The sequence below is a fragment of the Hipposideros armiger genome, unplaced genomic scaffold (genome assembly GCF_001890085.2).
Source record: "Hipposideros armiger isolate ML-2016 unplaced genomic scaffold, ASM189008v1 scaffold_55, whole genome shotgun sequence".
NCBI classification, from domain to species: Eukaryota; Metazoa; Chordata; class Mammalia; order Chiroptera; family Hipposideridae; genus Hipposideros; species Hipposideros armiger.
The window spans coordinates 3239977-3262168 of NW_017731405.1; the positions used below are offsets into that span (position 1 = coordinate 3239977).

The following is a 22192-nucleotide window of genomic DNA, read 5'->3' on the forward strand; positions in this document are numbered from 1 at the left end:
ATAGTGAGTCATTTGCAATAACTTTTTTCATTATCAGATTCTTTTCAATTGTATTTCTCCTAGAATAGAGTTATTAAAGTCCATATAAAACAAGTAGAGACACAGTAAAGTAGATTTCACTAACTCAGCAACACCCCAACTATCTGTAAAGGACCATTCCAGCTTCCATTATTCACACATTTGAGGTAACTATGAAGTACAATCTCTAAGACTATTTAATGTCTAGCACATGCCTAAGGATATTTTATGAGACATATGCACATGCATATGCGTACGTACACACACACACACACACACACACACACACACACACACACACACACTGTTTCAAGATTTTGGGAACCATAGCTGAAAAGCCCAGTAACTTCAGGAAAAACAAACAGGGTTCTTAGAAGACTAAATAAAATGATTTTTTCCTAATTTCTGGTTCTGCCAAGTCACTTTTTCTGCTCATTAGTGTAATGTTCTGTAGAAAATCTGGGAAAATGTAGAAAAACACAAAAATGAAAACAAAAACCACCCACAATACAGAGCTAATTTTGGTATCTATTCCTTCTGTAATTTAACCCTAATCTTGGCCTTGTAAAATAAGTAAACCTTCAAATGGAAATGTTTTACAAGACCTTTTCTACCCACATAATAAAAATAGTCTTTTTATATCTTTCATTCTTTACGGTCCTAATTAGTCATTTTTTCTGCATATTCTATAAATACAGCAACCTGGCCTGTATTCACGAAGTTGTATCAGGTAATGAACCATTGAGAGCTTAAAATGGTCTTGCATTTTTTAATGAGTAAAATGAATAGCACAATGTTATCTATTTTTTTAAAAAGTAACAATAGCAAGTGTCCTCATACGACTAACGCCCAACAGTCACATTCAGAAAGTCTGGTCTTGCCCATCTTCTGTGACCTTCTAAAACCTAATAGTTTATTTAACAAAAAGTATTTTTGTTGCTGTTAGAAATTATAAAATCAGCAAATTAACATTCGAGAAATATTTATGGCATTTTAATAGTGGTCACTATTGAAATTGGACTGCAGTGTGTCAAACACTTTATGTAATTTATCTCTGAGTTTCAAAACACCCTGCAAGGTGGTTGACATTAGCATATTTTATAGAGGAGGAAGCCTAGGCCAAAAAGAGAAAGTGATTTGTCCAAAGTCAAATAGCTGTTCGTGGCTGATCTGGGATTCAAGACTAGGTCTGTCCAGATCTGAAAACCTTCCCTGTGCTAACACTCCTCAGAGAAGAACAGGATCATGGAATTATTCTTCAAAGGGAAGAAGTTAGCTAGTTACTATGAAATAACTAGAGGGAGAGAGAGGAGACAAATGAAAGGAAAGGAAAAACAGAAAGGAAGAATAAAGGGAGCTCGCATCCAGACAGTTAATAGCCAGGCTGTAGTGCCTGAGGGTTTGTGGCTCAGCATAAACAACTTTGGCAGAATACAAACAATTCTCAGACACGGTCACGTTGTGGCCATGGAAGAACCATTTGGAAGCAATAATAACCCGTGGTTAAGTCTGATTATAGACAGGCCACTTAGTCTACTATTAATATATAGGATTGCTGAAAAAAAATGGACACTAAAAATGGTTATAATGGACTAAGATTATCTTGAATTGGAAACAATCCACAATCATGTCAAGACAGAGAAAAGACCCTTTGGCACCACAAAATAACTACCCCCACTTCCAAGATTTGCTTCTTGACCCATGACCATCTAGTCCCTATTCAATCTTCTCACCTCCTAGGTAAAAATTACCAAGACACCAAATTGATCCCTCTTCCTGACAACACCCAAAAGATAACTGGGGTCCTTACTTCCCTAAAGCCTTAGCATCAGCCAACACAAGCCCAAATCCACACTAAGCACCGCCTTTCTCCTCCTCACAACTCCATAGGTAGACATTTTTTTCTTGCTATGAGTTAAATAAAACTCATTTTGTTTGATGCCAGCCACAGTCCACCCTTCAAAGCAATTTTGAACTCTTTTTCTGGAATGACCATCAGAGCTGTTGTCATATTACCCTTGATGTCCTGAATGTCATCAAAATGCCTTCCTTTCAATATTTCCTTTATCTTTGGGTAAAGAAAGAAGTCATTGGGGGCCAGATAGGCGAGTAGGGAGGGTGTTCCAATACAGTTGTTTACTGGCCAAAAACTCTCTCACAGACAGTGCCGTGTGAGCTAGTGCACTGTCGTGATGCAAAAGCCATGAATTGTTGGTGAAAAGTTCAGGCCGTCTAACTTTTTCACGCAGCCTTTTCAGCACTTCCAAATAGTAAACTTAGTTAACTTGTTCGTCCATTTGGTACAAATTCACAATGAATAATCCCTCTGATATTAAAAAAGGTTTGCAACATTGTTGCAATAAGTTTGCAAACTTAATTGTCACACCTTGTATGCTTTCCCTATCTAAGGCTCACCAAAACATTCACCAATCATTTATTATAAGTCTACAATGATCAATGCAATGTCCGGAACAATACTAGTTTTTGTCTTGGAGCCTTGTCAGGCTGAGTCCTCTCCAAGGAATGCCTTCCTTCCTCCTCCTCTTCTTTCCCTTGTCCATCCTAGTCAGTTTGGGAACACTCACTCATCTTTCAAGCCTCCATCCCAGAAACCTTGCTGGCTTCTTTATCACTCTACCCTCTTTAGAACTGGCCGCTCTCCCTTTGGCTGTCTCCCACTGTCCACTCAGCTGTCTTCCCTTCTCCGCCCTCCATCCACTTCCAATCTCTTTCCAGGATTCACCCTTTGTTTTCCCTCTTGAATCCATTTACTTCTTGTCTATGCAGGCTACTGACACCTGGACTGAATCATCCCCTTACTACACTCTGCCTCCACCGTCATCCTCCCTCCCATTTAGTTTTCACATAAGCAGCAGACTGATTTTTCTAAAGCACATACTGCACCATGACGCCTCTGTTTAACATTTCAAAGGGTTCCTCCTACACCCGACTCCATACTGTGATGAAATCACAGATCCTCCATGTGTGACTCTGTGATCTGTCACTGCTTCCATTCTGGTCTCCTTTCTCATCACGGTCCCGCACGGCAGCCAGGCAGCCACTCAGTTTGGCCAAGCGCTATTCTTCCTCGAAGAGTGTCTCACAAATGGGTCCCCTCTCTCTCGACTGTTCTCCCCACTCCCCACCCTTAACTCTGCCTATGGATGATTTTCTTCTCATTTTTCCAGCCTGAGTAAATGTGTCTCAGGAAGCACATCTTCTGTCCATTGATATCCATCAATTTCTTCCTTCATATACTTATCACAATTCACAACTCTATATTTAGTCACTGTCTGTCTCTCCAACTGTAAGCACCATGAAGCCATGTCTGCCTTGCTCAACACTCTACCTTGAGTGCCTGGGACAGTGCCTGGCACACAGTAGATGTTGATAAGTAGTGTATAGATAGATGAGTTCTATCCTGTATGTATTTCTATCATAGTACAACTTTATTTTCTTTCCCTGTAACTTTATTAAAATTTTTTTATCTTCATGTTTATCTACCACTAGAGCAGTGGTTCTCAAACTTTAGTAGTACATAAGGATCACCTGGGGTGATTACCATGAGTGCAGCTTCTTGGGTCTCTGACCAAGAAGAGATTCTGCCTGACTCAGTAGCTTGGGTTGGAGTTCAGGAGTCCATATTTTTATACACAGCCACCAGATGGTTCTGCAGGATGTAAGCATCACACTTAAAGGAAGAGTGTCAAACTTGAAGCCTTAAATAGGCATTGAATAAAGCATAGAAGGCAAGAAAGGAAACGGAGTCCTTTGGCTTACTTGAAACTACTGTCATTCATTTCTTCACCCAACAGCTATTTAACTAGCACCAGACTCTGCACCATTCACTGAAGCTGTGGCAGAGAAAACACGTGGTTGTTGCCTTCATGACAAGAAAATCATGACAGTATACCATGGTGTCTCCAAGAGGGACAGAGTCAGGTACCACTGCAAACTTGGCATGGTCACCTAAGTCAGACCTGGAGGGGGTACAGAGATGACCAGGGAAAGAATACTCATCATTGGAAGGTTTAACGCTAAGACCTAGGTCATCTTTCTAACCCTAATTTAAAGAGGGGCTAGGGTTGCATATAAGCTGGCAAAGAGGATAGGGCAGCATGAAAGCTCCCGTCTGCCTCACGCAAAGCCATCAGGGCCAAAACTGAGGAGTTTAGAACTTGGACACAGAGCTTGTGCTTGGGGACACACTGCCTCACAGGCAGGTCATATTTTATGGCTGCAGTCTAGGCAGACCCTGCAGTGAGAGCCCATGCTCACTGAACTCATTGTTTCCAGATGGCACATCAAGGGTGGGCCTGGGTTAGTGAGCGTACCCTTGGGTTTCGACATCTTTGCCACAGTCTCATGATTTAGTACTCCTTGAAAAGGACCACATGACGGGCTTTAACCCTGAAGAACTCAAGAACAGGAAGTGAATTAAGTCTTCTGTTCACTAACATTTGTCTCCTTTCATTTTGTAAAAGAAATGAAATGGCCTTAAAATAAAACTCTATGACTACATGGCAAATCACTAAAAATTCCCATTCAAGGACATTAAGCACTTTCAGGGATTTAATCAAAGGAAAAAAAGAAAAGTTTCTTTTCTCCAGTGATTTAACAGAGGGGTAGTTTCCATTTGTCCCCTGTTTTCTCCCACATCACAGCTGGCATCAACCCCCTTCCTTCTGCTACTTCCTTTCTTTCCACCCCTCTCCGAGCATCTCTTCTTCTGCGCACCCATCTTCCAGGGGCCTGATGGGACGGGGGATGGCAAAACACAGCACTTCCCTCTCTCACACTGTTCAGCTTAGGGATGACTCACCTGCCTAGGCTCCACAAGCATTTTATTCTGTAATAAGAGATTGGAAATACTTCCCTTCTCTCCATCCCAAAGACAAGTTGTTATTTACTCAAATAGTAGGATCTCTGAGGCCAGGAGGAAACAGTACCTGTTTAAATTGCCATGAGGGTATCCACAACTGAACTGGAAAGAGACACCTGTATTCAAGGTATTTGATGTCCCAGGAGGAGGAAAGAAATAGCCCATTCTCTGCTCTGGGGCTCACCTCCATTGAAGGTTTATCTTTCCACCCCAATTCTCACCATGTATCACCTCAAAATACCCATAATCCCCTTTCAGCCCAGCCCAACTATATCTTAACTCTGTCGTTAAATCTGCACGGCTATTAGTACTAATAGGTCTAGATCTTGGTAATAAACATTATCAAAGCAATGGAAAAAAGTGCTCTAAAATGTGGACAAATGTTACCTCATTTTGTGATGTGGGTATACAAATAATTTTTTCTGTGCTTTTAGAAATATTTTTCAAAATTAAAAACCAATTTTAACTATGGCTGGCTAAGTCATCATTTCATCAAAGTCTTGTGAAAAGCTATAATGAGCTGAAAACTCTAGGATGAGACACATGACTTAGTAAACTCAAACTTATGTTAACAAATGCAAACACTTCCATTCATAATATTATTCAAGGCAGAAACTTTTGCTCAGTTACCTTTTAGACTAGACCATGGAAACAGGTTTGTCAAAGGAGATTTGTCAACTCACCTTGTCTACTGTTAGCCTAAATGATTACTCAAACATTTGCTCTGAATTCAACTTACATATTTTTAAAATAAATTTTGTCTCAGTAATAATTGAAGGGCACTATGAATCATGCAATAAATGGGAACTCATTCCATTTTCAACTATATTTAATGTTGTCCTTGCAACTGTAAGAGAAATAACTTTTAAGGCTACTTGAAAATCTGCAGATAAAAAATACTGATAGAAAGAACTGAATACAATATATTAAGAAAATAAAGAATCAAGTTTCAAAGAAGGTTTAGAAATCCTGATCTGAAGTGGATAGGAGATCACATATTCCGTTTTGAAGACACATCTAATGAAGGGGTCTTTTAGGTCAGCATTTACTTTTTCTTCCTTCACTTTATAATGGAAAACTTCAAGCATAAAAATGTAGACAGACTAGCATAATGAACTCCTATGTATCCATCATCCAAACTCAACAATTACGAACTCATGGCCTGCCTTGAATAATCTATCCAAGCCCCTCCTAATTATTTTGAAGCAAATCCTAGATATATTACTTTATCTGTAAATATTTAGACTTGTTCTCTAAAATATCAGAATTTTTTTTATTGATACAAGATTGGTATTTGTTTTGGTTTTGTGGTCTCCTCCATACACCCTCTCAAATTAGCTGTGAAATAATTCTTAAAACTAGTTGCATACAAAAAGGTTAGTCTTATTTTGTTTTAAACATGAAATGGAAAGGAATTCCTAGCTTATCATTCAACATTACTACTTGTTTTATCACATTGGCCCTAACTCTTTGGGGCCACAAGTTCAAGACCCAGCTGGATACTTTATTCCTTGATGAGAACAAGGGGAGTAATAAACTATGTGGTGGTGTAAAAAAGAAGGGGTCAAGTGCTGCCACTTTTACATTTACTGGCACTAATAAAAATGACCTCCATGAAGGAATTATGGGGGGAGCCCCACAAATCAAAGGTCTCTCAGCCTTAGCCCAGAAATAGAAATGCTTTACTTTTAAAATTGCTGCTGCTTCAGGAATGATTATTAACAGCCTTCAAAAACCAAGGACGCTGCCGCTCCCCCCCTCCCGCCCCCATCCCCAAATTGTTGTAGAAACACTAAAAGAAGGGAAAGGAAATGAAATACTGAACTTTCACTTTTAGCTGGAAGCCAAAACCAATTAGATCTCAGTTACCTTATAACGTGTTTGTTCCACATCATAGATCTTTTTCTCCGATACCATTTTTGGGGCAAAGAACTTGGCTAACTTCGCAAGGTAAACTCCATTCCGGAGCCCTTCTTCCAGTTCAGTGGTTGGTGGCAATTCTTCAACTAAACAGACTTCCATCCACCTAAAGGGATTAAGAAAAACTTTACTGTGACTCCAGTTGGGTGAGTCTATAAATGAAGAGATGCACCATCTCACTATGTGTGATGGAGACAGTAACAAAGGGAGCAGAATATGAAACATCTTCCGGTGTCACAGATGGGAAGAGAGGACTTCTTGGGTGGGATAAGGATTCAGAACATGAGATGAACAAGGGATACAAACAAGCCCAGAGGCACTGAACTCACGACCATGCCAGAGCTTGTCACCTTTGAGTCTCTGTCAATTCTTTTTTGTACCACAGGAGAAAAAGGTCAACCTATTTTGTATGGGTGGAATCAGTCCTGCTGACATTATAGAAAAAAATAATTCTAGTTTATGAGCCCTTAGGGAAGAGATTCTTGTAGAGATTATGCTTTTGAGAGAGTGTAATTCAAGGTGCTGTAAAACCTGCAGTTGCCTCAGTCCAGGAAAGGTAGGAAGGCATGGAAAAGGAACATCAAATTTCAGAAAGTAGATATGGTCTTCTTTCAATAATATGCATTCCTTTTTCTGATACCAGGAACTTCTTACAACATACTTACCTTTTCAGGAAGGTACAGTATTTACTGGGTTCTGAAAAAATATTTCAGAATAAGATTCAGATTAAATCTTGGGACCTTGAGCCAGTATTGTAGAAAAGAGCGCATCAAGGTCGTTACTGGCTCAAGGGCACACAGTGGGAGGGGAGCCAGGTCAGCTCACATTTCACACTGGTGTGCCCAGAATCTGCCAGCATTGCGAGGATAATGCCATTCCTATCCATGCTTACCTACTGTAAGATCCAAGAGGCAGGTGTGCAGGCTCTCAGTGGGGGAGTCCCCTACTTCCCTGCAACCGATCCACAAACAAATCATAAACTGTTAGGGTGAGCACCATACCTATATAGCCAGTACCCCCCAGAGGATCATTAACACAACAGCGTCTGATCCTATCAACATTTGGCAGATACTGCAGTACTGTTCTGCAATATTAACAACCGATCCTGGTCCAAGCAGCAAACACTGTAAAATGTCTGAACTGCTTGTAGCTCTGGGCAGCATCATTTAAAAGCTCAAAGAGCCCCTAATAAACAAGGAATATTTACTGACCACTTATTAGGCACTGTAAAACATGGAATATGTGAGAAAAACATAAACATCAGCCCTGCCTTCCAAGAGCATAAAATATAATTGACAAGGCAATACAACTGTAAAAAGAAACCAGAGAACCATACATGAGAAGCTATTATGTCCAACGCTATGTGTTAGTGCATAAGAAGAAAAAGTTTGGGAATAAAGAGGGGTTATTAGGTTATCACTTAGAGTAATAGGGAAAACATTGATAAGGTGGTGGGGCCTGGATTCTATCTATTTGGTTGTCGGAAAAGTCATGATGTGTTTTTGCAACGAAAAACATAGAAAAAATACATCACGACTTTTCGGACAACCCAATAGAAAAATGGAGCATTTGGAAAGGTAGGAGGAGCACTGGATCCGGGGAGCAGGGCAGACTAGAGGCATAAAGGAAACATGGCCGACTCATGGAGAACACCCAGGGAAGGCTTGGGGCCATTGGGGTTCATGGGGAGATAGGAAATGAAGCTGAGCATTACAGGGAAGTCAAGCTCTGGAGGACCTAGCACGAGAGAAGTGCTGATATTTGCTGTCACAGGAAGCGGAGCGCCTGCAGTTTCAAAGCAGAGGAGTGACATGCTAACAGTGGTAATTAGAGAAAATTAATCTTGAATGATGGATGCCCCAGAGACAAAGCGCTCTGTCAGGCTTTTCCCATTGTGTGACACTGAGGGACGAGATTAGACAGGAAGGCATGGGGAGGGGGGAAACCAGGAAACATTTCAAGGGAACAGTAGCAGGACTTGGTGATAGCTTTGAAAAGAGGGTAGAAAAAAAGAGAAATATTACCGGCCAGGGAAAGCGGCCTGGTGTGAAGGGCACTCTCTGCACCAGTACTCAGCCCCACGTCCACTGTGAAACCCCAAACACATTCCCTAACCCCTCTAACCCCTGCTAAAGGGAACAGAGTGAGAAGGATGAGATGATATCCCAGCTCTAACATCCTAGCAGGACTGTGAAACTGGAAGAACAGGAACAGGTAGGTAAAAGGAGACGATGAAGTTGGCTTTCACATATCATACACGGGGTAAAGAAGGGGTTTTTGGTTTACATGAGCCTCGTTTCAAATAAACTGAAGAGTATCATAGACTTGATCATTTTTTTTAAATTTTATTAAATTATTTTTTATTATGAAATACACATTTTTTAGAATTAGTTTCAGCTGTACAACACAGTGCAATAGTTATACTTTTTACCCCTCGAAGTGACAACCCCTCTCCCCCAATCCCGCCCCATTTCCGCCCAATATCATACATATCTATGATCATTTTTTTTAAACTTTAATAATGTTGCCTTTTTAATAAAAATCTGACCAAGTTAAAAGCCATTACGCCAGACTCAGTTTCTAATCTAAATAAATTTAGATTAGAATTACAGCATTGTGCTATTTCACATTAAAACACAATCTGTTTTTAAATAGTTATCTTAAATTTTTTTAAACATTGTTTTTCATACAATATTTAATTTCTTTATAACAATCCCGTAAGTGGGGTACATGTGTGAGGGATGGCGGAGAGGTAAGCTGACAACTGGTGGTAGGAGTGGGGGGATAAATGGACAGTTGGGAGCAATGGGTGGGAAGCTAAAATACAAAAATGACTCTGAAGTACGACATTTTAGACTCGGGCTTGCTAAGAAAAAAAGATAACCGTACTTTTTTGTCTATATTAGAATACATGTGCAGTTGGTTTAAAACACAAATGATACCAAAAACACAGGTTAGCTACAGCCTATTTAAAATACAGTCATTGCTCAAAGGCAAAAGCCGCCTCTTTACAATCTCTTGTGCCTGCTAATATGTTTATATAGAGCAGGTACCCAATAAATGTTATGAAAGATTCTGCCTGCTTAAGAAAAAATTTCCAAGCTGTACAGTTGCGTTTAAAATCTTTTAGGACATCGCCAAAGACTTGAAGATGTAGCAATTTTGCAACATTAGGCATCAATGGAGACATCTCCTTTTCACTGCCTTGAAATATCAAAAGATGATGCTATTATCATCAATGATAACCAGTGTTTATTAAGCACTATTTTGAGCTAGAGCCTGGACTTAATATTTTATGGGGACTATCACTCAATCTTCAAGGCCACCCCACAAGGAACAGGTGCTATTAGGATCACCGATTGGAGATGATAATCTGAGGCTCAGAAAAGCCCAAGGCCACACACAGTAATTGAAAAACATCAAAAAGCTGCCAGGGACTTCTGCTCCTTCTGTTCCAACTTTTAACTTCTCACAACTCACCAAACAGAAGAATGAGTCTTCCTGTCCATTCCCACAGCCTTGTGCAAAAATAAAAGTGATAACAGAACACTCCAGGCTACTTCCAGAGTAGCAGTACGAGTTCCATGGTTTGGAGAGGCACATGCTGTCACTCTTCTAGTGTCAGGTCAGAGGGTGGTACAGTCACTGTTAGAGTTGAGCAAAATTTCGGGGGTTTCATTTTTCTTTTAGAATTCCCTCCTTGTCAGTTCTTTGTCATCTACCCCTCTAGAGTAAACGGCCTGGACTGCCTGTGGGTGCTGTTGCAAGCAGTAGTTACAGGAAGCTTAGAGCCTATCCAAATGGAGTCACCTCCTGAAGAACTCCTGCAAACCTAGACAGGATCTCAAAGAGTCTTCTGATCATATACAATGTGGAAATTCCTATTAATTCTTAGTCATTATATAATCAATAAACTTACATGAGAAAGAATTACATTTCTACCACCAACTTCAGCCTCAGTGGCTTATCTGTTATACAAGCTAGTGTTACCCGGTCAAACCAATAACAACTCTAAGTGTCACTTTTGTGGTCTGTTGGGGTCAAACTTCCTAAAGCAATTACATTGTAGAGCCCACTGGCCTGCTGTTCAGGAATTCTGCCTCTGTGATCACTAACTAGGTGTACTGGACAGGTCACTTGAAATCCTAGGAACTCAGTTTCAGTCCATGAGTCTAAAACTATAATGGAATTCAACATGACATTGTAAGCATGTAATATGATATTGTTTTATTAACAGTTTTATTGAGAAATGATCCACATACCATATACTCACCCATTTAAGATGTACAGTGCATTGATTTTTAGCATATTCACAGGGTTGTGAGACCATCAGCAACATCAATTTTTGGACATTCTCATCATTCCAAAAAGAAACCCTTTACTCATTAGCAGTCATGCCCCATTTACCCCTAGATTCTCAACCCACTAAATCTATTTTTCATTCTATGGATTTGCCTATTCTGGACATTTCATATAAACAGAATCATACGATAGGTGGCCTTTTGTGACTCACTGCTTTTACTTAGCATAATGTTTTCAAGGTTCATCTACGGTGTAGGATGTATTAGTACTGCATTCTTTTTTTGCCGAATAATATTCTACCTTATGAATAAATCACATTTTATTTATTCATGTATCAGCTTATCTGGGGTTTTTCCACTTTTTTTTTACATACACATAGTATGTATAATGCTACTGAAACATTAGTATACGAGTTTTTGCATGGACATATTTCTCATTTCTCCTGGGTATATATCTAAAAGTGGAATTGCTGGGTCATAAGGTAACTCTATGTTTAAACGTTTTTAGGAACTTCCAGACTTTTTTCCAAAACAGCTGCAATATTTTGCATTCCCACCAATAGTGTATGAGGATTCTAATTTCCCCACCTCCTTGCCAACACTTAGCTGTCTTTTTGATTATAGCCATCCTAGAAGATGCAAAGTAACATCTCATTAGGGTTTTGATTTCCATTTCCCTGACAGCTAATGATGTTGAGTATCTTTTTATGTGCTTATTGACCATTTGCATATCTTCTATAGAGTAATGTCTATTCAAAGCCATTACTCATTTTTTAGTTGGGTTGTATTTTTATAATTGAGTTATAAGAGTTCTTTATATATTTGGTATACCAGTCTCTTTCCAGATACATGATTTGAAAATATTTCTCCATACTGTGTGTTGACTTTTCACTTTCTTTCTTTCTTTTTTTTTTTTTTTAATTGAGGAATTGGAGGAGGGGAACAGTGTTGGGGAATTGGGGAGGGGGACCAGCCAAGTTGTTCTTCTTTAATCTTAGTTGTGGAGGGCACCAGTCGCCATCTGGCTGCCTGTCGGCTGCTCATGGCCTCTAAGCTCAAGGTGTCAAGTTCAGTCTTAGTTGCGGGTTGGCGTAGCCACCATCCCATGAGGGAGTCAAACCAGCAGCCCTGTTGTTGTTAACAGCGCACGCTCTATCCACTGAGCCATCTGGGTGGCAGCTCAGCTCAAGGTGCTGAGTTCAGTCTTAGTTGTGGGAGGGCATAGCCCATCATGGAACAGGCAGTCTCGTTAGGAGCACGTGCTCTCACCAGCTGAGCCATCCCCACCTGTTGACAGCTCAGTGGCAGCTCAGCTTGGGCGCAGTGTTACTGGCCCATGTGGGAACTGAACCGGCGGCCCTGTTGCTCAGAGCTCACGCTGTTAAGCTAACTCTTAACCAACTCAGCCACTCGGGCGGCCCGACTTTTCACTTTCTTGATGGTGTCTTTTGAGGCACAAAAAATTTTTAATTTTAACATTAAAGTTCCATTTGTTTATTATTTTGTTGCTTGTATGTTTTGGGATCATATTAAGAAACCATTGCCTAGCTGAAGGTCACAAATATTTATCTGTGTTTTCTTCTAAGAGCTTTATAGTTTTAACTCTTAGATTGAGGCCTTTGAGCCATTATTTTTTTTCTTATATAGTGACAGGTAAGGGTTCAAATTCATTCTTTTGTATGTGAATATCCCGTTGTCCCATCACCATTTGTTGAAAATACTATTCTTTCCCTCATTAAATTGTCTCTGCACCCTTGATGAAAATCTATTGACTATAAATATGAAAAGTTATTTCTAGACTCTCAGTTGTATTCCAATGGTCTATATGTCTATGATTTATATATGGATCGTACATAAAGTATGCATACATAAAAATCAAGCCAGAAAGACCTCATATGTCATCAAAAGCCTGTCTTCAGATTTGACCTAAAAATCCACAGAAATGAAAACCAGAATTAACTGTGTGTCCTCCTGCTGACCTTGTATTTACTGATTCTTCCCTGTTCCTTCTATTGATTATACCCACTGAACACCACCACCAATACGTGACTGTCTCACCTCAAAGCAAAAGTCGAAATCATTTCTTGTGAGCATCTTAAAGGTTGTTGGAGAACTTTACCTGCCTTTCCTGGTAGAGGAGCTACTTCCCTGTTAGTACTACTTGTTTTCTCTTCTCTCTGCAGGGGAAATTTAGATGACTTACCAAGCACAAAGAAACAAAATAGGAGTAAAAGGAATTTCCATTTTATTATTCAAGCAGTCTCTCTTCAACCTTTTTTTTTTTTTTTGAGTTGAGGTGGTTTCTATAAGTAGCTCTATGTGTAAATGCACAAGGTCTGATCCAAGTGAGCCTGGAAGAAGGGGAGGTGGGAGGATGCTGAGAGAGGGATGAAAGGGAGAGAAAGGTGATATTTTCCCAATTTTAGGTTAGGCCCCAAAGAGAAATAATTAATCTCATTTTGTCTTGCAAGAGATTAAAAAAACAAACCCAAACTCATGAAAATCCTGAGACCAACGAACCATTCTATTATGCTGCTTGCGCCTTGCAGAGCATATGAAAGCTGTTTCGCTGAGGCATTTGCTATCTGAGTTGTTATTCAGGAAATCACCAACTATAAATCTTGGTCTCTATCATACAGTGCTGTATGGAATAAATGTCCCGAAAGTAGAACGGCTGGCCAAAACCCAGAAAATGTGTTTTATTCTGTACAAACCGTGTTTTAATGCAGGGCCCTGTTCCATGAACTTTCAAGTGCTACAAAGTCAATTTCTCTCCCTAAATGTTTTGAAAATCAGCATATGAAATGTTTTACAAAAGCATAAAAACAAAGACCAGATATTTTTATACATACGGTGTGATCGATCACTTTTTGTGCCAATGGCTATAAAACATCAGAAGGACAGGATTAAGCTCTCATGGTAAGATATTTTCATTCCCAGGAGGCTGCTGCAAAACAGTCACCAGGGTTCTGTCAGCCTTATGAGCTCAAGGGAATGGGGATGCAGGAAAACACACACTGCCCAGCCATAGGTCTCCATCCTGCTCTCATACAAAACTTAGGTGGTTCAGTGTAAGAAAATGATGTGAAGTGTTAAAACGATGCTAATTATTTTCTTTAAAACACACATAATACCATAAAAAGAATCAATATATGACTCCAAGACCTAACAGGAATGGAACAGACTTCCAAGGACTTATTTCTCACTCTCCTCTTTAGGAGGGAGATGATATAGCAGAAATCTGTTGAGTTTGGCAAGCATTTTCCAAACTGTGTTCCACAGAATGCTGGCTCGGTGAGATGCTAATAGTGTCCTAGGGGGAGGGGGGAGCAAGGGGACCAAATAAGTTTAGAAAATGTTGCCTTCTATATCCTCCCTTGAGGATTCATAAGTTGTATTAGCATCCTGAAAGCTCAGGGAATTCCTAACGTAGGGAACCAAGTTTGATTTCTTTTAACCCAATGTTTCTCCAATTTTTTTTTTTTTTAAATCACAGAACTCCTTTCCTCAGAACATTTGGCAACATTTCATATAATCAAATGGCAGGCAACTGAAAGAAGCAGTACAGTTTGGTGACTAAAACCATGGCATCTGGGGTTACACTTTCTGGGCTTAAGTCGTAGTTCCAGCACAAGACCAGTGATTTCTCTGTAAAATGAAAGAATCTACCTTTGGAGGGCTATTGGAAGGAGTAAATGAGAATCTGTAGAAAATGTTTAGCACTGTGCCTGGCACACGGTAAGAACCCAGCAAGCATTAACCACAAATATTAGCATGTCCTCAAGTTTGAATCTGGCCTATTCCCTTACTAGGTGTGTAACCTTGACAGATAATTAATCCAATTAACATTTTTGAGCATCTAGTACTTTCCAGACACTGCTCCAAGTGGTGAATCAGGCAAAGCCCTTCAGTTTGCTGAGCAGTATGTCTCAGATTCTCACCTATGTTAGGACGACACTAGTTCAAAGGGGTTTTGAGGATTAAATGACATGGCACCAGTGCAGAACCTAGCAGATAGCTGACACCCAGAAGTCACTCATGTGGTTCCCTTCTCTTCAAACAATCAAGTTTTTCAAAGACTCTTTCTGGGTGAGTTATACTGTAGAGAAGGATATTTAATGCATTAATGTTACCCTTCTTCCTCTATGTTCCCTTAGCCATGGGATAAAATATCTGTGTTCTCTGAGGCATTGACAGATAGATATAAGAAAGTCTGCAAACTTTGTAGCCTGATTTGTAATAGGTCTGATTAACTTTTGAAATTATTTTGAAATAAATTTTGAAAAAGAAATGAAAAATTATCGCACAGAATGCACTGTTGCTCAAATATATGCTCTATTCATAATTCTTCCTAACTCCAGGAACCAATCAGATATTGCACTTCTATTTAGGCTTGGTCCAATTAATCATCTATCTAGGATGTATTATACTGATATTGCAACATGCTTGGCGAGACAACTGGCTTAGCATATACAAATACATAAACACAAAAAAAGACATTTACTTGTGTTAAAATTTCTAGATAGGCAGACATTGCATAAAGGAATGAGTCTACTAAATTTAAAAACAATTTTAAACTCCAAAACATGCACTAGTTTTTAATGGTACCATGCAAAGCTGGTCTTAGGCTTCAACATTTGGTTGGGAAGGGAGAAAAGGAAAGGGAGAGACAATATATAATGTGTTCAATATCATGGTTTTTAACTGATATCTTAGATGACTTGATTCAAGTGTTAAATATTTAATAGTGTTTTACTAATATACTGACTTAAACTTTTCTCTGAAATAACACTCATATAAATATACTGGAAAAAAACAAAAAACGTAAGTGTATACTGGATAGTTGACACCTAGGTGGTAATTAAAGAAATATATATGCCTGAAAAGAAATGCTTATGCATGAAAACAATGTTGGAGCCTTTCGTATTCTGGGATTTGGGTGAGAATGAGAGAAGCCACAAATCACCCCTCCCTGGAATCTTCCAATGTTTTATGACTTCTACTGACTGGCGGGTAATATATATACCTGTAGGTTCTCAGGTATATGACCTCCCCAATATGTTTGAACAGTTATAAACTATTGGTACAAACTTTCGGGAAATAAATATGATGATATAATAGTAAATATTACTGTATACTTAAGTTTGGGCATGTTATTTTATGAAATTTCATTTACTCTTCCCATAGTCCAATGAGTTATCATCTTTCTTTAAAAAAATGAGTCAGATACCAATAAAGATGAAATATGTTGTCCAAGATCATAAATAAGTAGAAAAACCATAATTTGAGCCCAAATATCACTCTGAAATCTAAACAATAACTACCACACTCTATTGTTTCTTGAAAGACTACATCTGGAAACTTAAAACACAAGCCAGATATTTTACTTTGTGAATATAGCTTAATAAATACAGCTATGGTCCAAGATTTTTGTGTTAACACAAAAACTGGAAATAACCTAAGTGCCTAACAAAAGCATGTTTATCCACTGGACAGAATGTTATATAGCCACTTGAGATATTTTCATAGACTATTTAAGAAAATGAAAAAAACACTGGTGGTAAATTAAGAGAAAAGGACAGGATGCATAATCAAACAAGAAGATAATTTTATTTTTAAAATTACATGTACTTAAATGTACACAGACTAAAACATATATAGTAAAACATTAACAGTGGTTTTCTCTGTATAATCACATTATTGGTAAAATTCTTCATCCTTTCCTGTATCTTAATTTTTTTATCCTAAGCACATATTTTCATTAATGAAATACAATGTATTCTAAAGTTCCTGTCTCTTTCCAATGTATAAAAAGCAACAGCTTGTTTGCTGATTATACTTAATACTTGAGCCAAAATGGAGTCTTGTGGTGGTAGAGGGGAAATTAGTGGTTGGTGATTTAATCTAGTTTGTGATGAGGGATGGAAGCAGGAGAGACAAAAAGAAAACCTTTTTAAATTTTTTTAAAAAGCATGTTGGTTGAGACACTTAACCAATAGGAGCTCCCCTTAAGAAAAACATTAAGTAAGTATATCTTTTCATGTACCTCTAACCATGTCAACATCCTGGCTTTAAGGTTTAAAAAGTAAAGGAGGAGGAATGTCATTACTGCATACATTAAATAAGTGAAACAAATCAAGAGTACAGCCTGGATCATCTTGCTGCTCACAGTAAAATGCGAGAGGCGATAGAGAAATTGAAGGAGAAATTGTTCCGCAAAAAGGAATCCGATCTTGAAGATTTGGAAAATTCTTAGCCTGTTAATATTGCAAAAAATGAGAAAGGAAAAGAACACAAAAGGTGCAGCTGGACAAACACTGTGTCAAGATTGTGACAACAATTTAATCAGTCATCTCAGCAAAAGCCAGGAACAGAGATGCACTTATATCAGCAGAAACACCACCAGCTTACACTAAAGGGGACAGAGACAGGGCAAAAATGAAGGAACCCCAGATTTCCAGGGTTCTATGGAATGTGACAATAGAACTCTCTGGCTTTCTTATCTATCAAGACATGGGAAGAAGTGACCCTGAAAGTGGTTCAGAGATTGACAGGGCTGCCATTCCCACCACAGGCCCAAAGTCTGTCTCCTCCTTGTTTTCACCGGGCCAGGTTGCAGCCCCAGTGGGTCTGGCAGGCAGGGCTACCACCCAGGTAAGCCCAAAGCATAGAGCATCAAAGGGATTACTCTCCAGTCTTAAAATCTAATGGAATTTGCCCTCCTAGATTTTGGACTTGCTTAGATCCAGGACTTTTTTCTTTCCAATTTCTCCCTTTCAGAATGAGAATGTCTATCCTAAGCCTGTCCCACCATTGCATTGTATTTTTTTTTTTTAGCTGAGCCATCCTGCCACCTGTTGGCAGCTCAGCATCAGCTCAGCTTGGGCCGGACTCGAACCGCTGTTGCTCAGAGCTCGCACTCTTGAGTGAGCTCTTAACCAACTGAGCCACCGGGCCAGCCCCCCACCATTGTAGTTTAAAACTTGCCTAGTTTCACAGGTTCACAGCGGGAGAAGAATTTTTGCCTCAGGATAAATCACACCTCTAGGGCCCACTCATATATTTAGATGATATTTAGGTGAGATTTGGGACTTAGAGTTGACACTAGAATGGGTTAAGATTCGAGGGCCTCTGCGATGTAGATGAATGTATTTTGTACATGAGAAGGACACAAATTTTGGTGGTCCACAGGGTGGAGTATTATGGGCAGAGTTGTGGCCCCTCCAAATTCATATGTAATCCCCAGTACCTCAGAACGTGACTGTATTTGGATAAAGACCTGTAGGAAGTGCTTCAGCTAAAATAAGGCCATTTGGGTAGGTCCTAATCCAATGACTGGTGTTGTTACAAAAGGAGGAGATTAGGACAGACAGAGAGAGAGACGCCAGGGCTGTGTATGCACAGGAAAAATCGTTGAGGATGCAGGGAGAAGACAGACAAGGAGAGTCAAGGAGACTCCTTGGCTAGTCAAGGAGAGAGGCCTCAGAAGAAACCAATCCCACCGACACCCTGATCTTGGACTTCCAGCCTCCAGAGCCATGAGAAAATAAATTTTTGTTGTTTAAGCCACTCGGTCTGTGGCGTTTTGTTATGGCAGTCCAAGCAAGTAATACACTACTTAAAACATCAATCCGTATCGTCCTCTAAAACCCCTTACCCAATTTTATTTCTCTTCATTGCATTTATTACTACCTGGCACATTATATCATATTTATTTGTTTGACTGACTCTCCTGCTTAGAATGAAAACTCCGTAAGAGCAAGAGCCCTGTCTGTCTGGAGAAGCACACGGCCCAAGGTTAAAAGCACAAACACTAGACCCAGACACCCGAGGTTGAACTCAACCTCTGTTGCTTACCAGTTGTGTGCCTTGGGGAACTGACTTAACTTGTGTCTCGGTTTTCTAATCTGTAACTTGGGGATGGCTGATAATAGGACTGCTTCGGAGAGCTGTTGTGAGTTAACGGAAGAAAAGCACGAGAACAGTGCCTGGCACATAATAAGCACCTTTTGTGGTTGCTATTGTAGCTTGTATTGCTCACTGCTATATCCCAGGACCACTCTCTTGCCCAACTGACAACATAATTCACTGTTGGCATCTGTCCTTCAACGCGATTTGTTTAGCTGCCCCCTGACATACACACTTCTACAGGGCAGCAGCTAGCCTAGCATTTCACTGTGTCAACATACCTTCTCCTGTCGTCACAGTCGGCAGCCTCCCTTTAGTTAGACAAGACCAACCCCGCCCGCTCCCCCACCTCCTGCCAACACCACACACTCTATTGCCTTACACCAGCTATAGACTTAAATGACACTTAGCAGGGACCATACGAATATTTATACTCGTGTATGTTCATGAGCCAGGTTTCCACTGTAACAGGGCTCCCACTATACTGACAATGCCAACCAAACCCCACTGCAGCTCACATTTGCTGAGCACACTGCCCAGCACTGAGCAGGTACTTGGCCCTTACATGGATGTGTTCTCACACTCACCTGATGAGAAGGGAATTATTCCACTTTCACAGAGAAGGAAAGAGGCTCAGAGAGTTAAGTTACTTGCTCTAAGTTACACAGCTAGGAAACAGATTTCGACCCACGCTGTCGCCTTCACAGCATACATGGCTGTCACACTCTCCTGTGCTCTGACAAACCCTTTGAGAAGAATGCGGTGAACAGGGCTTATGCTTGCGTCCTAGGAATGTTCACTTCTTGAGTGGACACTCACAGAGGAGCCATCTCTAAAACTAAATAATAAGCCAGTTCTGATCTTTGTGAACTCTGTTTCCCCAAAGCGAGGTGTACCTGTGTTTTACCACAAGATGAAAATGAATATCCTCTTGGGGACTGGCTGGCGAGGCTGCTGTCGTTGTCAAAGTGTCTTAGGAAGCATCTAAGCACTGGACCTTGGGTTCCCAAAAACATGGCTTTATACTTGGTTCTGAAACTTATTTTCATCATGGCACGCAACCATTAACCTGGGCCGCAAGCTCCCCTTTCAGAAAACTGGGTACAACACCAAGTACCTCACAGAAATGTCATGAGAATTAAAACAGATACGAAATGTGGAGTCACCTGGTTAAAAAGTCCCCTGAATAAAACAGGTGTTTAAGAAACAATTGTTCAGGGCCGGCTGAGTGGCTCAGTTGGTTAAGAGCTTGCTCAAGGGTGCGAGATTTGAACAACAGTGGTTTGAGTCCCGCCCGAGCTGAGCTGCCGCTGAGCTGCAGCTGAGCTGCCAACAGGTGGCAGGATGGCTCAGCTAAAAAAAAACAAAACAAAAACAAAACAAACAAACAAACAAAACACAATTGTTCACAGGAAAAAAAAAAGGAAGAAAAAGGAGTTAGATAGGAGGTAGGCATCAGTTTAAAGAGCAGACAGCACAATTTCTCCATGGAGTGTCTTTCCTATGCACCTCAGCAGTGCAGCCACAGTGACCTGAACATGTCAGGTCCAAAGTCCTCCGGGTAGAGACTGTGGGACATAGGACACCAAGCAGAAAAACCAGCAGACCAAAGTTCCTTGGGGAACTGAACTCAAAAATTGGGCTTTCTCTACCTGACTTCCCTAGAAGCTGCTATAGGTGGGACGAGGCTGTAACGTGCATTTGCAGTGCAAAGCACTTTGTTTTTGCAAGATAACCATGAGCTGCGGTGCAGAGGAAAAGTAAAGAAGAACAAACTGAAAGTCATTGGCTGCAGTTTCCTGGCAAATCAACCCTCATCTGAGGCTTCTGCATAATTTGGGCCTAAATAACAACTGAAGACTTGATGCAGCAAATTCCCCTTCCTGGGTTTGTCTGCACTGTGCACATGATCTAACCACAAAATAATCACTGTTCTTGCTCTTTTAAGCCTTTATTTGCCCCAACATAGGCAGGAAAATGAAAGCAGCATACTTAGTAAGATCGTTGTCAACGTATCTAATTTGCCACAACTCCTTCCTACTCTCAACTCTCTTTTTAAAGCCCTTTCCTACTTCCCAGCCAAGCATTCAATATAGGATTGTGAAATAATGGACATTCTAGAACACCAGGAGAATGCCATGGCTAAAGCCAAGTCATATTTCAAAATATAAGAAACCTAATTGGCACAAGCTACATCCAGTACAGATTTCCTTCATCCTCATCTTCCCCTTAAACTACTATCTTGTGCTCACAGGTAACCCTTTCCTGGAAATGGGGAATAAGGAAAAGCTATGAAGACTGATTTTTTTTTTTCTAGAGTCTAAAAGATCAAAAAAGAGTAGCTCTCAGCAGGTAGCAGTGAAGGAACAGGACGAGAAGACACTTGGTAAGTTTAGCCGTGAGAAATGTCATTTCAGTACCATATCAAGAGCCCCTTCCTTCTCTACCTGAGTCCTTTGCCCAGCCCTCATTGATTACCCCCATCCCCACCACCAGCTGTACCAAGAAAGTGACAAACAGGGACTCACTAGATGCCATCAATCATTGTCACTAAGAGGAGAATGAAAAGAATCCAACATATGTTCTCGCAAATGCCTCCTCCTCCTCCTCCTCTTCACCGGTACACAATCTTTACAAGCAGCCAGCCACTTTTTAATAGCCCTTCAGTGGAAATGTATGACAAGCAGAGGACAGAAGCATCCCAAGCACCATTCTTTTCCATATGTGTGTCCATATTTACAATTCACAGTCACACACTCCCCAGGCCCCAGTGAAGCAGGGCTGCACACAACTGGCTACTGACAATCCAGACCACAGTCAGTGGAATGGCTGATGATTTAAGCAATGCTGCGCTCGTGCCAGGCGGGATGGCGGAAGAGAAAGGATGCACCATACAGGTAGCAGATGGTACTCTCTGTAATTCGTTCTGAAGACAGAGAACCTACAGTTCCTCATTTCTCGGCTGACCACTGTGACGCTTGATAAATCAATTCCTATGGCAACAGCTCTAAGTATAGCACTCTAAAAATAAAAGAAGGATGCTTTAAATGAAAGATAGACACCTACATGCATTTCTGGGAATACAGTGAGAGGCTGAATGTGGCAATTTGCATCATACGCCAAAGGATGCTTTCTTTCTTTAACTGCATAATTCCCTATTGCA

At 40.3% G+C, this 22192-nt stretch overlaps 1 protein-coding gene across 1 annotated transcript in view; it reads right to left on the reverse strand.

The window, feature by feature from the left end:
• IQGAP2 (IQ motif containing GTPase activating protein 2) overlaps nt 1-22192 on the reverse strand; it is a 325198-nt gene that overhangs the window by 166014 nt on the left and 136992 nt on the right. Inside the window, exon 3 of the mRNA XM_019641003.1 lies at nt 6770-6926. Coding sequence (XP_019496548.1) covers nt 6770-6926 — 157 coding nt within the window. The remainder of the gene's footprint in view (nt 1-6769; nt 6927-22192) is intronic.